At 42.0% G+C, this 17409-nt stretch overlaps 1 protein-coding gene across 4 annotated transcripts in view; it reads right to left on the bottom strand.

Moving 5' to 3' along the window:
* Positions 1-6147: 6147 nt before the first annotated feature.
* FSIP1 (fibrous sheath interacting protein 1) overlaps positions 6148-17409 on the bottom strand; it is a 176569-nt gene continuing 165307 nt past the window's right edge. For 2 of the 4 annotated variants that reach the window (XM_090033469.1, XM_090033470.1), the window contains exon 13: positions 6149-10833. In XM_090033469.1, the coding sequence (XP_089889595.1) occupies positions 10799-10833 (35 nt within the window). In that variant the 3' untranslated portion in view covers positions 6149-10798. Of the gene's footprint in view, positions 10834-17409 lie in introns of all 4 variants that reach the window. The other 2 variants (XM_090033471.1, XM_090033472.1) reach the window with 2 other exon arrangements.

The raw sequence follows: 17409 nt of genomic DNA, 5'->3' as shown, positions 1-17409 counted from the left end.
CCTAATGGGAAGTTTGTATAAACAGCAATAAGACATTCTATTATTCACAATTTTACTCTTTTGCTCTTATCTATAGCTCAAAAATCAAACTATCAGGGAAACTAGAGGCCCCACAAAACACCATGAAATGGACCAGTCTGAACTGGTGTAAACTGGCATAGCTTCATTAATTTCTATTGAGCTACTAGCTGAGGCTCTGACCCCCCTAGTTTTATTATTTTGTATTGCTGTCCTTCATTGAAACCAACACCATGCAGCTCTCTGAATTCCATATGGAAACAGAAATAACATAGCACTCCACAGATCAAAGGGAGATACTGATTTCTAATTTAAAAAATTAGTAGATGGACATTAAAAAGATCTCAAATTAGAGTTTCACTGACAATGGTAAAATAAATTGGTTATTTCCTGCTCAAAAACATATGTGCTTTGCCAAAATATTCTCTTTACAGTTGTTAAAGTGCCAAAGACTGTGCAAGAGAAAAGGAATAGTCTGGTTACTCACTTGGTAGACTTTTAGTAAGTCTTACAGTTGTGGAAATGAATTATTTTCAACATGCTTTGAAATAAAACAAGAAATAAAAATTAATATCAAGCTGAACATAGCCAACCCTTCTCTGCATCTTAAAATCCAATGGTCACAAAACAGAGTTTGTGGAGTAACTTTAATTGTTAGTCTCCTTGACTCTGCCATGTACTGGGGCAGGCAGACCTGGAAAGGCTTAAGAAAAACATACATGGTTGTTAAATGCTATTCTATTGCAAATGATTTGATTGAAATAGAATTGAAATAGTGCCTTTTAGTTCATGAAGACATCTTTCAAAATCCTCAGTTCAGTCACGAATGAAAAAGTATTTAAAGGTCTTAACCACTAGTGTTGTATCACCACACAAACTAACAGTCCCTTAAGTTTCAGCCCAGCTGGCGGTCTGTTCAAAACTGGTTCACAAGGAAAGGTTATTATAGGTCATGTCAGTAAAGCACTGGAAAAACTAGGGGAAAAAACAAAGACAAAACTATCCTTCTGGGCCCAGTCTGTCCTTCCATGTTTCACCAGTGGTATTTTAACACATGGAATATTGTCATCACCACATTCTGTCTCCTTCGATGTTTGTACAGTTCAGAAACAGAACATCAACATACATTTTAAAAGTTTTGTTTCCTGAGATATTACCTAAAAGAATTTTAAGGCAGGGTTATTTTTATGTCTCAGTTACAAACTGGACAAATAACAATACCCAAGAAATGTGGTTATAATCAAGACAATTAGCTGTGATTTAACTAGCAGTGATGAACACCAAATGAAAATGAACATATGAGTCTATACTTTCTAACATATTTTCTGAGTTTAGGTATCTACCCAGAGAACCTTTGAGCTAGATTTTTACAGATGAGGACTCACAGCTTCCATAGACATCACTGGAGATCTGAGTGCTCAGCACCTCAAACTATTAGGCTGACCATGCTTCAAGCTGAGCACCCAAAAATCTAAGGCAGCTTTTTCACATTTGTAATAATTGCATATCTTCAAGTCTAATCTTTGAAACAAAGGCTTCAAAACCTTGTACTACTGCTGTGATGGAGCAAATGATTTTTTACTCTTCATCCCAACAACTGCAAAGTCTTAATTAGGAGATCTCTTCCAGGAAACAGATGACCACATGAATCCAAACGGTGCCCAATGAATTATAGTGTGAACTGTTTCTTAGTCTAGGCTTTCTACCTACCTTGCTAAGACAGAATTAAATTTGATTGCTTCCATGTGAGAACTGCACCATCTGCTTTCCTTGGCTAGGGACAGAAGTTCCACATAAACCGGTTTAAGTAATCAGAAACTGATTAAACCTGTAACAGAACAGAAGTTCAGGGCACACAAACCAGTTTCAAAATGGCTGAAACTGGTTTAAGATAAACCTAACTGAATGTAGTAAAAGACTTAACTGATTTGGGTCAAACCAGTTATGAAACTTCTGTCCCAGACCCCTTCAGGTTCAAGTTAAATCAAAGTCTCCCAGCATCCCAACATGCTTTGCAGCCCTGGGCTGGGCTGTGCAGTCTGCTAAAGCAGAGAACAGTTGGGAGGGTGGGAGGCAAGGACTCCCACCCTCCCCTCCTTCCCCCAGCAAACCCTGGCTGGGATCTGGAGCCAGGCAGGGGGTTAAACCTCCCCTTCCCCCAAGTACAGAGCTGCCCTGCCCTACCCTGCCCTGATAAACTTACTGCTGGCTGCAACTGTGGACTACAAATCCCAGAGGCACAGTGCTTCTGGTCCACTGCTAGGTCCACTGCCGAGCATGCTGGGGGCCCCCTGCACTCCCATGGGATGCTCCATCTGCACCAGCATCTCAGCGTTCATGAGCTGCCTGGTACCTTGAGGTATACAGAAAAAACATTTAAAGCTGTGTCTATGTCCGAATCATCAAATCTCTCTGAATCGATTTGGATGGTTCTGATTTGATTCGGAGAGATTAAAGGGTCTTCTGATTTGATTCAGATTTAGAGATTCAACCACTGAATTGGGACAAATCTCTGCTGAATCAAATCAGCAACCGAAGCTTCACACAGCCCTATTGTGCAGTTAACTGACTGTGCTGTAAAGCATCACCATCCACACATGCAGATGCTTACTGTACAGTAAATTAGTCAACTGTGTGGTTAATTTGCTACCTGCAAATACAGGTAGTAAATGAACTATGCCGTAGTTACTGCACAGTAGCCGACACGTAGATGGCTGAACAGGAGGAAATTTGCTCCCAGTCAGCCCAGGCAGCAGGGGGCAAGAGAACTGTCTCCTCCCCCAGGAGCAGGTTCTGAGTACAGAGCCTGGCTGGGGCAATTTCCCCTTGCCCCAGCACCAAGCAGCTCCCAGTCCCAGCTCTGAGATCAGAGCAGGGGTTAGGACATTGCTCCCTGCCCCTAGGAGCTGCCTGCTGCCAGGGTGGGCTCTGAGCACAGATCCCTGGCTGGGACAATTTCCCCCTGTCCTGGCAGCAGGCAGCTCCTGGCTTTGACTCCACAACTGGGGCAGGGGCTGGGACATTGCTCCCCGCCCACCAGAAGCTGTCTGCTGTAATTAATACATTACACAGAATAATTTTCCCACAGGAGAAATGCATACCATGGAACTCTTCAGGTCATACTACAAAGAACCAAATACGTCTCTTTGCATTTCAAAAAGTTGTGTAGCTTATTAATTTTGTAATGCTAAAATGAAGATCAAAAGGCTCAAGGAGATCAAAAGATGCTCACAGTTCATAATCAAAAGACCCAAAACAAAAAGGACAGAATCTTATTTCACTTTTATGTACTCAAATAATAGTATTCCATCTCTGTAACTGGTATTTTTGGTACTCTGACTTCCTAGGCCCAGTGGTCTAACCACCCATATTGCAGGTTTGGTATTACCCAGTCCCCTCTTCAGCTCTCCTTTTGAAGCTGGGCCACTGCATTTTGTATTAAATATCTATTGGCTAAACAGAGACCAGCACAAGGGGGGGGAGTTTCTTCCCATTGGGAGCTAGGGTCCAGGCTAGAACCCAGGACTTGCTCCTTTCCACAGCAGCAGCCATCTCATGAAGGCACACTGCCCTCTAGTTTTTGCTTTTTCTCCTGAAAAAGATAAAATGTGTGTGCCCGTATATACATACTTATGTATTTCGCATATTTTAATACAGTAAAAGCTGTGTTAACTGGTATGAGCGGGGTAAGTGGGGTGTCGGGTATCTAAAAATTCTGATTATCTAAGGTAGAGGTTTTCAACCTTTTTTGAAAACCCCTGCAGATTTGCAGGGGGGGGTGGGGGTGTCATCCGTACATGGAGTGGCAACAGTGAAGGGTGGTGGATGGCAGCCACATGCAAACTTCCACCCCCAGCCCCCCCGCATCCAGCTGTCCGGCTGGTAATTCCAGTTAATAGAGTATTCCAGAGAGTAGAATGCCAGTTAACACAACTTTTACTGTATGTATATAAAAAGAGATTGTTAAGAATTATATATACACATATATATGCACGCACACACATATATATATGAATTATATGCGTGTATTTTTTCATATATATAATATACATATACAATTCTTAATCTATTTCTATATATGTATTAATACTCGTATACATATAAATATGCATTCTTATGTATATTAATACTTGCAAATCAACCAACTGAGTAGACAGAGAAACATTAGAAATTATTCATGTTATCTGGATAGATGGAGTAGAATCATAGAAAACCACAAGAGTTTTTCAGAAAAATAATAATCTGTTTCAAAGCAAATACCTGCAAAAGTTTCTCAGAGTCATTTGTAAAGCATCCCACATTAGGTATTCTACATAAAACAAACAAACCTAATTATGGAACCCTGCAAGAAAATGATGGAAATATTTAGGACATCATTTAAAAATGTTACCAATCTTGGCTGCTTACAGACATTAAAAAAAAAAGCAGAAGAATGCTTTAAACTCAGCATGCTCTCATGCCAACCCCAGTGCATATCAAAAAGAAGCACTGCATTAGTTGGACTTGGCTCACCCAACATCTGTATAGATTGGGCGCTTTTGTATAATAAATGACTGAATCTACATTGTCTCAACATAGACACCACCTATAAAACAAATATGAGAATGAACTAGAGAAACAGTTTATAGGACAAGAGATAGAATCCAACAAGCATGCCCCACAAAAACCTGAATAGACCGGCAGAGGGCCAAAATTAATGATGGAAATGCCATGAGGCCTAATAGAGGATGAGCAACCCTCTATGTTGATTTTCCAGAACATTTGGTACCTTTGAGCAATATTATCAGCCTTTAACTATTGAAAATAATGTTTCCTTGACATACCAGAGGACCTGAGAGAGATGGACAGAACTCTGAATATCTGTGCTCTTTGAGACACCTTGGTGCTGTGATTGCTCCTCGTACTCGAGTCAAATATTTTTTACTTCATTAATCCCCTTGCTCAAGGTTTGTGAGGCTACCATTGGAAACAGTGATGCAGGGAAAGCTACAGTACCATCACTATACAGCCAACACTCAGCTTAGTGCTACAGATAAATATATTCTTTGGTGGTGAAGTTCTTTAGCTTTCCCAGTTATCCAGCCAAGATTTTGGCTTGGGTAAAGGAGAACTTTCTGAAGTTCAGTCCAGAGAAGACATTTGCTACTAATGAAAGCAGATAGGGTAAATGATTGAATTAATATTTCCCCCAGTAGGCCTGCTTTTTTAAGTGAGGTGTAAAACTGGGTGTCCTATTGGATCTGTAGCTACTGCTGAAAAAACTGCTCACCACAGTTAGCCATAATCAATTTCATACAAGATTGCTGCAATGTGCTTTACTTGGAATATGAAAATACTGTTAAATTATGCTTCATGTAGAATACTGGATTGCCTGCTTAATACTTGCATCCTGGGTGTACATGGGTTTGTACTCCCCTCTCCAACTGAGGAAATTATTGGCAGGGCAGCATGCTGTGGAGGGACACAGCAGCCCAGCGGTTGATGCCATCCCCTATAGTCAGGCCCAGTCAATCAACTACTTAACTACAGGCAGTCTTCGACTTACGTTTCGAGTTACAACGTTTCAAACTTACAGCATCTACAAATTGACACCCTGTTTCAACTTTCTGATGTTAGTTTGAACTTTACAATGTTAAATCTGATGCAATACCACACCAGTGAACAAGTTCGCTGTGTCACCCATATCCCTGGAGAACATCTGTCCAAACTTGCTTAGACACTTCCTTTAAGAAAGCAGCCAAGACTCCAGAAAAACCTGCAGCCAAGACTCCTGATAAGGCTGCAGCCAAGAGCCCTTCAAAAAGCCCAACCAAGAGCCCTTCAAAAAGTCCAGCAAAGTCACCTCAAATAAATCCTTCCAAATCAATATGATTGCTATGTATAATATAAATGTATTAATGTAGCTATATTATTCATCCATAATTGATTGAGTACAAAATTCTGGGTTATTTTTGGTGAAAATAAAGTATCAGACCTTGATTCAGGAACCAATCCCCATTTATAACATTGTTTCCTATGGGAAAAACAGTTCCAAGTTACAACGTTTTGACTTAAGAGGCAGTTTTCAGGAACCAATTATGTCATAAGTCCGGGGACTGCCTGTGTATACAAATTTATTATTACAACAAAACCATTAAAGCATAAGGATGTAGAGTGTATACGTACAAATTTACAAAACAATAAACCTTATACCATATATATATGCGCCCAATTATACAAATGAACAATAGAACAACCCAGAACAAAATATATTAATCAGGCAACCCTATATCTCTACTAAAATACAAACTATTACTTCAACTTATTCACATAAACTATAAGGCACAGTCTACAAATATAACAAGCAATCCTTAGACTACCTGGGTGGCCTCCAGGGCAGGGGCCCCACTCCCAAGGTACCACTACAGGAAAGGAGGTGGGGGGAAAGAAAAGGAGAGGGAGAGTCCAAAGACTCCTAGGCCCCTGCTATCACCCAGGAGCAGCCCATGTGGTGCCCCTTCACAACCCTGGGGGTCCCTCCCCTGTGGGGACCCTCTCTCCAGGGTTACTTACTACTTCACAGTCCTGGAGGGTTGCCACCCATTCTCTGAACCGAGCTCCGTTCTCCACAGGACTTTTCTGCTGCCTGACTCTCCTGCCACTGGCCCAGCTTAGGGCCACATGTACCGCTGTGTGTAGCAGGTGCTTCACCTTGTCCTAGGGATTGGAGACCCAGGCAACCTTGTGCAGCACCGGTATCAGTCTGCTCCTGGACCCTCTGTGCAGCATCATCTGCAGTGAGCTGCCGCCCTGTGCCAGCAGCTGTAGACCCAAGCTACCTCAAGCGGCTCCCAGGGTCCCTCTGTGCAGCGCCTCCTGCACTGAGCTCCCGGCCTTGTGCAGAGGTTGGGGACCTGAGCCACCCAAGCTTCTCCAAAGATCCTGCTCCATGCACTGGCCTGTGCACCGTGTCTCTGGCCACATGCCAAAGGTTGCAGACCCCAAGCCACCTCACATAGCTCCCACGGTCTGGACACCATGTGCCGTGCTGTGCACCAAAAACCTAACTGCTGGGGCCATCCGCAGCTCCCCACTGATGGAAGTCTTCAGGGGCTCTTCTGGATTACTGCTTCACCCTGCTGGGCAGCTCTCCTCAGCTCTTCGAAGCCCCGCTCTTCTCTCTTCTCTGTCTCCGACACATCTCCCTCATGCTGGGCACGCAGCTCCTTTTATACACTCCAGGGCTCCTCCCCTGAAGCCTTCTGGACCTGACAGTGTGGTAGTCTTCAATCAGGTCCGGGAGAGCTCTCCTCCCCTCCGCCCCCACTCAGGAAATGGGCGTGACTTCATTTCTCTTGCTGCCTCCTGATTGGTGGATGGGCTATACCAATCAAAACAGCAGAATTTCAAGCCTGGGACTCAGCCCAAGCTCCGAAAGGCAAGCCTGCTACATACTGTTCTATGCACAGACCACGCAGTAAGCCCTGTCATCTGTCCTTCTTTGTTTCAGGATATAAATTAAGAAAGGCGTGCATTCACCACCTCTTGACAGTGCTTGAGTGATACACTGAAGCACAACACTCTTATTGGTCACACACTCCAATGCACTCTAAGGCAGTTACATTACAACTGTGTGAGAGTTTAGCATGTCTGAAACAGACATACTGTGCTTCACTGCAGTGCTTCCTGGCACAAATGTAAAGGAATTGAGCTATGCCCACAAGCAAGCTTTTCTTATCTTTGTTTGTACAGCACCCAGCACAACAGGTTATTGAACCTGACTGGAGATTTGGGATTCTACCTTGATAAGAACAGTTAACAATAATAGCATTTGACCCCCTGGGTGCCTCAAAGGCAACCTGCAGTGTCTTCTAATGTTGTGGCTGTAATGCCTACAAAACTGGTAAGGTAGGGTGCTGGTGCACTAATACACCTGCCTGCCATGCTGACCAATTTCGCATCATTATTTCCTTGCATTCTCATCTGTCTGTATTTATCAGTTTTCTCTTTAAATAGTCAGGTCTTTAGAGTAAGGAACATCTTTTTGTTCCATAGTTGTATAGTGTCTAACATAAAGGGGTCCTGCTCCATAACCTGAGCTTCAAGAAAATAGGATGGTACAGATAATAATGATGATGAAGAGATCTCGGATTTAAAAAGGGGACAAAACTAGCAGGGCATTTTCAGTGAAGGGGCCTGGTCTCATTCCTGCCACTGGCTCCTCTCCAGGCTTACTTTGCTAACCTCAGACATGCTGCAATACCTATCTATTTACAAAGGCTTTTCCTTTGGGTTTCTGGCAACACACATTTTTCTTTTGAAGAAGATATCTGAAATGTTTATATGATTTCAGTATGATTTAGGTTTTGGAAGACGATGGACCAAGGGAGGAGGCCAGTAGTTATGATGAAGGTTTGCTGACTTCCTAATCTTCTGACCAACTTCAACTCTAGTGAATCTGTGAGGCCATATAAATCATTATTATAATTTGAAGGTAAACTACTTTAAGAATTAGCTATTACCTGTCTTAATCTGTCACAATGCTGTTATCACTGTATATGAAAGAAAAGCTTCATTTTCTAGTATAAGGCTTCCCTCAATAACCACTCTTGCAAGATATATGTAGTGATTATAAATTAATACAGCAGTGCTCAACCCCTGGCCCACAGGCCAGATCCAGAGGCACTGCTTCCCGACTGCCAAATTTCCAGACCCATGGGCAGCCTTGGGCCCTGCACACTGGATCAGGTGCCCAATTCCATTGTGTAGGACCAGGTGGGATCAGTCCTGAGCCCCACGGCCCAATCCTAGTGCAAGAGGCAGAGATGAGGTGGTGTTGGACCTCAAGGCCTGATCATGGTATGCAAGGCTAAAAGTTGAGCACCACTGCATTAATATATTAAAAGGCTGATGAATTGTCCGTGTCATGTTATTTCTTTTAAATTATATCAAAATTCAGAAACTCCATGTGAAAATAAGCCAATGTATAGCTCAGCATGAGTACTATGTGCACATAAAAATGCTACTGAACAGCCAGATATCTTGACTAGTTTAGATTACATTTATGGTATTGAATAGAAATTAGGCACAGATTTATAGCTTAAAACACTCTTCAGAAATAAATTCTGTTGAACAGCTTTGCAGAAGCTTGGTGAAATCTGCTTGCTGTGAGCAGATTCCTAATTTTATCCAGGGCAGTGTGGACATGTAAAATGTCTGGCTCTAGTGAAAATATTATTGCTAATTAATTTAGAAATAAAAATTTGAAAGACTGGCTACAAAGTAACATGACTGAATTAACTTTCAAATCTCTACAGTAAAAATATTAGGGGCACATTTGCTTAATTGAATCTTCAAGAAGTATAGACATTTCATGTACAAAGTATATTATCACTGACTATGCATATATAATCAGTAAACTATGCAGTTACATTACTTGCATGTGCAACGTGGATTTTGCCTGAACTAATATTTGACTGATGCCCCGATTTGAAAATTTAGCTGTATCATTCTTACTTATAAATTTGAAAGATGGACGGAGTAAGACCAAATTCATCTGAGAGGGCATCTCAAAGGAGATCCTGAAGGGGTCTGTCCCGGGACCAGCTATATTTAATATTTTAGTAATGATTTGGATGGTGGAATAGCAAGTATACTTATAAAATCTGTGGATGAAACTAAATTGGAGAGAATTCCAAACACTCAGAATTCAAAATGATCTCAAGAATTGGAGAGACAATCTGAAATAAACAAAATCAAACCCAATAATGACAAGCAATTTGCTACATTTAGTAAAGAGAAATTAAAATGTACGAGTACAAAATGGCAGACATTTAGCTAAACATCAGTATGACAGAAATACAAAATCGGGCAGTTATAGCAGATCACAGACTAAACATGAGTAATGATATTGCAAAAAATTAAATCTCATTTTAGCATTTAATCAATGCTAAGATTGTGTAAAACATCAAGTGTAATTATTCTGCTCCATTCGGTGCTGGTGAGGCCTCAGATGGAAAAACATGTCCATTCTTGGTCACTAGACTTTAAGAAAAATAGAGATCCATTGGATATAGTTTAGAAAAGAGTAACAAAAATAAAAAATAAATTTGATAAGCATGGGCTATGAGAAAAGGCTGAAGGAATTTAGTTTGTTTACTCTAGAAAAGAGAAGGCTGAGGGGAAACACAGTAACAGACTTCCAGTAGTTTTTGTGGATTAGCTCCTTTTATACTTTACCTTAGAAAAAGGACTGAAATATGAAGGAGGTGCAATAGGCAGCATTGGAATATGGCTTTCCAATAAGAGTTAAGCAACACATCTAACATAGTAGCAACACAGTAGCTAGTAGCTACTACAAAACTATCCACAATGAGATCTTTTCAACTGTTTTTACATGGCAGACAAAGTAGGTGAGCTTCCCTGTAATAAAGAAAACTAAAGAATATCTGGACATGGCAGTGATAACAGAGTTCACGCACAGTTTCACAGAAATCAGAACAACTTTGTGTTAAAAGTTTTTATTAACCACTGCATTTAAAATATATAAACCTGAAAGTAATACATAGAACACTACTATGTAACACATTCCCAAGAAGTTCAATTAAATGAGTATTTTTTCTTTAGAAGTCAAACTAGCAGTGTGTAACGTAGTTTCTTATGAGGAAAATTGTTTCACAGTAATAACTCTTACATGCAATGATTAGTCACTGTATCCAAAAAATCAGAAATTATCATATATTACTGTAAAACCTGCAAGGTGGAATTTACTAATGTTTTATAAACATGACTCAGTAGATAATTACTCTTCTGCTGCATCTTCAACCTTCAAACCATCTGCACAAAAGAAGAAATTATACACAAATTACTAAAAGATTAATAATATTCACAAACATAAATGAAAGCGGTAACCATTGATCGTAACCAATCCCAGACATGTTTAGACTAATGTAATGTATATTATTTTTGTGGACCAATGTCAATTACACTGACATCCTGAGTGGACAGATAAGCAGCTATCTAGACACAGATGCCTGTAGTCAGCAGTGTTACAGACTAACTAACATGAGAGAAAGAGAGCTGGTAAATGTCCCTTTGCATACAGCAAACAGTGACCCTGGAATAGCTTTAACTCATGTAATTTACACCAGTGTAATTTTATCCCTAATTTTTCAGAGACTAACTTCCTGGGATTCAGTATCTTACACTGATGCAGGGCTGTCAATATGGATATGTTGATATTGGTGAGATAACCGTACTTTAAGAAGGCCCTTTTAAGGGTGCAGAAGCACGCTCCCGCAATATGACAGAAGAATGGGGAGTGAAACAGGAGGCCAGCCTACCTAGACAGCACTCTCTTCAATGGGTTGAAACTCAAAATAAATCCTATAGAAAGTGGAAATTCAGTCATAGTACTAGGGAAGAGTATAAGTGCATCATATGGGCGTGCAGGGGGGAAACTGGGAAACTCGTGTCTCCAAGACACAATTGGAGATGCAGCTGGCTATGACTTTTTTTAAAAATAAAAAAGGGATTCTATAACTATATCAAAAGTAAAAGGACAACCAATTAAATAATAGGTCCCTTGCAGAATGCAGAAGAAATATAATTATGAAAGCAGAGAAGGCTAAACTATTTACTGCCTTTTTTAGTTCATGAACAGGTATAACTATCAGATGATGTGTGCAATTGGCAGAAAAGCTAGGGAAGGAAACAAACACCTTAGAGAAATGGTAGAACAGGTTAGGGATTACTTAGAGAAGCTAGATGCTTTCAAGTCAGCAGAGCTGGATGGAATGCACACTAGGGTACTGAGGCTGAGGTAATTTCAGTGCCATTAGCCATCCTCTTTGAAAACTCATGGAGGTCAGGTGATGTCTCAGATGATTGGGAAAGGGCAAATATAATACCCATCTTAAAGAAAGGGAAGACTGAGAATCAGGGAATTACAGACTAGTCAGCCTGACCTTAGTCCCTGGAAAGATCATGGAGCAGGTCCTCAAGGAATCAATTGTGAAGCACCTAGAAGAGAGCAGGGTGATCAAGAACAGCCAGCATGGATTCACCAAGAGCAAGTCACACTTGACCAACCTGATTTCCTTTCTATGATAAGGTGACAGGCTCCATGGATGTCCGAAGCAGCAGATGTGATGTACTTTGACTTTATAGCTAGCCTTTTGACACAGTTTCCTATAATGTTCTCATTAGCAAGCTAAGGGAAAACAGATTAGAAGAAAGTACCGTAAAGTGGATACAAAACTGGCTGGATCATTATACTCAATTAATAAATTTTCAATAACTCAATGTATAGTTTGGAGAACGTATTAAGTGGGTTTCCCCTGGGGTTTGTCCTGTTCAACTTCTTCATTTATGATTTGAACAACAGGATCAAGTGCAGACTTAGCAAATTTGCAGATGACATCAAGTTGGGTGGAGTTGCAGACGCACTAAAAGGGCAGGACTAGGATCCAGAATGATGTAGATAGAGACAGGAGAACTGATCTGCAATCAACCAGATCAGATAAAGCAAGGACAGATGCAGTCCTGCACCTAGGACAGAATAATTGCGTGCATAAATACAGACTGGGGAACAACTAGTTGGGCATTACTACTGAGAGGGCCCTGGGGGTTACAGTGGACCATAAGCTGAATAAGAACCAACAGTGTACTCTTGTTGAGAAAAACACCAGCATTATATGGTATTAACAGAAGTTTAACTTGCATAACAAGGAAAATGATCCTTCCACTCTATTTGGCACTGGTGAGGCCTCACCTGGAGTGCTGTGTCCAGTTTTAAGCTCCAAACTTTGGAAAGGATGTGGAGAAATTGGAAAGAATCCAGCAGACAGTGATAAAAATGGTTAGAGGTATGGGAAATATGACTTGTGAGGAAAAACTGAAAGAACTAAGGTTATTTAGCCTGGAGAGAAAAAGATTAAGGAGGGATTTGATAACAGCCTTCAAATACCTGAATGGTAATTATAAAGAGGATGAAGATGGGCTTTCATCTGTGGCCATATGGGACAGGATTAGGAGCAACAGCCTCAAGATACAGGAGAGGAAATTTAGATTGAAAATGAGTTGGAACTTTCTGATTCTGAGGGCGGGCAAACATTGGAACAGGCTGTGGAAAAGTTGTGGCATTTCGTTCCTTGGAAGTTTTCAAGAGCAGGCTGGGCAGTCTCTTGGTTGGGATGGTTTAGGCAGGGATGATCCTGCCTTAAGCAGGAGGCTTGTCTAGATGACTCCATGAGGTCCTTTTCAGTCCTACTTTCCTATGTCAACTGACACTGATGTTAAGAATCATTACATCAATGTAAATGTGTCATTTGTCCCACAATCTTTAATATTCACACCCTGATATGTACATAAGTTTGACTTCTATTTGTTTTAACAGGCAGCATATGTGCATCCAGAGGCACAATTGACCCTAGCTACATGTCCTTACCAACTCTCAAGACATAACTGCATGACTCCTCTCTAGTTGTAATCATAATGATTGTGTGATTATTTTATAATGCTAATCATACTTCTTTTAAAGGTATGTTTTATTTTGTTTCTATATGTAATTTTGTATCACAAATCACAATGTTATACAGTCTACAAAATTAAAATAGCACTTTTGGCAACAAACAAGTACCTTTATACTTCTATCTTACCTGAAAATCTAACATTAACCTCTACTTAATTTAAACCATCCCAGAATAAGTCTGAGTTCATGAACTAGGAAAAGGCTTAAATTTCACTAAATAAGAGTTGGGCTACAGAACTGTACTGACAGCTTCTTTCCAGGTGAAAAGTTCTCTCTCAAAACAAGCAGACAGAAAGAGAATAATTAACAGCAAGAATTTAAGCAAGATAACTGGGCATATATTTTAACCCATATTATTAAAAGCCTTTTTGTGCAAAAAAAAAAAAAAGTTCACTCAAAAGGGCAGCCACTGTTGCTTAAAGGACAGTGCCCTGCATGGAACTCAGGACTCCTGGAGTGCATCTACATGTGCACTTTAACGCACAGTAGCCCATTTTACTGCACATTAAAGCATCACGTAAAAAACCTGTGCTATTATGCTGATGCACACTAAAACAGGCTACTCCGCATTAAGTGTCACTTAAAAACTGCTCATTTGTTACTGCGCATCAAGGTAGCCTAATGTGCATTTGTTTAGTACCTCACATTGGAGGTACTACATTTAATGTGCATTAGGAAAAGTGCCTTAGTGCATGTGTAGATGTATCCTTGGTTTCTAGTTCCTGCTTGACTACTAGCCTTCTTGGCGTCTGTGAGCAAGTGAATTCACCTTCCAGTTTTCCCAACTAAAGCAGGGATAAGCATATGGACCGCCTTTGTAAAGTGTTTTGAGAACTGGTGGTAAGAAGTGGTATAAAAGTAAACTCTGTATTATTACTGAATTATTTATTATTACTAAAAGCACAAGTTGTATGAAGAAGATTAATGATATGAAGAGAAATATACCTAAAGACTGGTCTATAATATGGTTGTACATTATGTGCTTTCTATTTAACACAATTATAAAGATACAGTTAAGAAGTCAGCTGTCTCAGAAGGATGTCTCTAGCAGCCATTCTAAGGAGTGCTTCCCATCAGTTTCAAGTTAACTCCATAAGGCATGAAAATAGGGAAGTATCTGGCAGGGGATTATTTTTCACTTAGTACCAAAATTGTAAATTTTGTTTGGATTCTTCCATTCTGCCTAGGCTGAACATGTGTTTTTATGCAAAAAAAAGATATGGCAAGATACCACATTTCTTGATGGTTAATAACTTCTTTTTACTTTTTTTAACCATAGGAAACAACAAGGTGAAAGGGCCAAATTCTGTTCTTGGTTGATCGGAGCTCTAAGAAATCGGTGTGCATCTTGAGGCAGAATTTAGCCAACTGTTTGGGAAAAACGCCTGTGTGAAATGACATGCTGCTTTATTCTCGTTTTCTTCTTCCCTCCCCCGATATTGAAATGCCTTACATTTTCTTAAGACAAGTTTAAGATTTTCCACACATGCCTGCATAATAATACATGGTCAAAGTTTTAACTCTTAAGGTATAAAACAGATAATGATGTAGCTGATTGTTTCCCAGTACAGAGCGTTTCTGCACTGACTACTACAATGGAAATTATTGTCAAGGTCTGGATGTTTGCTGCCTAAATTTTTCCCTATGTTAAGAAAGCTGATACAAAACTACTAACGTATCTAGCAAATGAATTTTACAAAATAGGAGGAGGTGTCATGGCAAATATTCAAGAATAAGTCAAAAGCAGACACAAGCTTTTGAGTTTCTCATTCTAGTTGTTTTTGGAGGGATACCATATAATATCCACCTCAACTGGTAAAAAATGACAATGCTCAAGACCTTTCTTCTATTCTCTGAAGTAATACATTTCCTCAAATTATTTAAAGAAAAGCAGATGTGATACAGAAGCTCAGCAAAGGCAATCTTTTAGAACTTGTGTAAGACTTTCCTTTCCTAAATAAGATATGGCACAATGGACTTTCTTCCCTCCTGAGCTTGGAATAGCCCAAATGTCGTTCTTACAAGTGCTACACTATTTCTAGTAAAAACAATAGAAGCTTTAGTAAAAATTCTCCACAGTACAAGTAATAATTCCTTTGTTATTGCATAGCATATTCCTCATATTCACTTCACTATTTCTCTTGAGAAGAAAAAACAAAAAGGAGATCTTGCAGGGTTGCTTTTTCACACTCCCTGTAAGAAAGTACGAAAGTACAAAAGTACAAAAAGACTGGGTATGGCGAGAAGGGCCATATTTGAACAGGCTTAGTTACTGACAGTCAGAATTCTTTATGTCCTGCTTCCAGGTATGTGAAGTCACATTAGCATAAACTTACAGTATCTGTCCTACAGGATGAAAAAAAGAACAACATACTGTCACGGGGTGGGGCCTGAGAGCGGCCAAGAACCCAATAGCGCCCCTCCTGCCGTGCCAATTAGGCAATTCAGCACCCTCTTACCCTCGCCCGCCACGTCTTTGATGTCAAATGGTTCAATTAGGGAGGCTGCCACCTATCACCTAGGCACTGTGCTGATACTATCTCCGTTCCCAGTGGGTGCCCCAAAACACCGCAGCCTTATGGGCAATGCATGCCTCCTACCTCCCCTTCAGCACGCCCCAAGCCTTGCAGCTGTTCCTGGATGTTCTTGGGTCTTTGCCCTTCGGCGCCCCTCCTGGCGCCCCTGTGCTCGTCACGCACTGGCAACTTACTCTGGTGCCTCTTTAGCGTCTCCACCCGTGTGGAGCCCTCCAGGACCCTTTCCAGGTCCTGCACCCGGTTGGGGTTCAGGTGGCCGCAGCCATGCCTGGCCCCCTGGACCACCATCTGGGTCGCTTGCCCAACTGGGGCTTCTCCCTAATTTGCCCCACCAGGCTTCAGCACCCTACCTGGCGCCCCTGAGCTGGTTTCACCACCAGCGCCCCCTGTCTGGTACCGCACCTCTCACGCTCCCTCACCCCCTGTCTAGGCCTATGCCGTGCCTCTTGTGCTTCTTGTGCCCGGGGCTCAGGTGGCCCGTAGCCATGCCTGGCCCCCCTCGCCTCCCCTTGGGGCCTGTGCCACACCTCTCACGCTGCTTGTGCTTCTCGCACCCGGGGCTCAGGTGGCCCGTAGCCGTGCCTGGCCCCCCTGACCCTCCTCCAGGCCGTACGCCCTACTGGGCTTGTCCCCTCTGGGGCCTATGCCATGCTTCTCACGCCGCTCGCACTTCTCACGCCTGGGGCTCAGCTGGCCCGTAGCCGTGCCTGGCCCCCTGACCCTTCCTCCAGGTCATCTCCCTGAGGGGCCAACTCCGGCCTCAGGGTTGGGGTCTCTGCCCCCTCACACCACACCTCACTGGCACAAACAGCTACACCCCACTGGGCACCGGGAACCCCCAAGCTACCAGGGAGCCCCTGTGAGGCCTCCTCACATCCCTACAGCCTCACCCAGACCTCCGGTCAGGGTCAACACCCCCAACACGCACCCCATCGGCATAAACAGCTGTGCCTGCCCGGCACCACTCACTGTGCCATCTGGGCACCAGGAACTCCCAGATTATCGGGAAGCTCCTGTGAGGCCTCCTCACACCCCTACAGCCTCACCCGGTCCTCCAGCGTAACACTAACCAAACTAAACCATAAGCCTGCCAGCCATAACATAACAATAAGCCTCCTGGCTAAAGCATCTATTCCAGGCCCACCTGGCTCTCTTGCAAGGCCTTCTAATCAGGGTCCTCTCAACCCTCACCATGGTGCAGCCCCTTGAGTGGTCAGGATGCACCACTCACCTTTGCTCCGCTGGACTCTCCTGCAGAGCTCCTGCACTTCAGGCTGCCAGACAGGAACTGCTAGCTAGGCTTTGGCCTAGCTGTTTATGAGGGCCTGGCCCTGCCTCTTTTTG

This window comes from Crocodylus siamensis, chromosome 2 (genome assembly GCF_052110815.1).
Source record: "Crocodylus siamensis isolate JL-2025a chromosome 2, ASM5211081v1, whole genome shotgun sequence".
Lineage (NCBI taxonomy): Eukaryota > Metazoa > Chordata > Crocodylia > Crocodylidae > Crocodylus > Crocodylus siamensis.
Note: the sequence above shows the minus strand (reverse complement) of the source record. Positions and strands in the feature narration are given on the sequence as shown.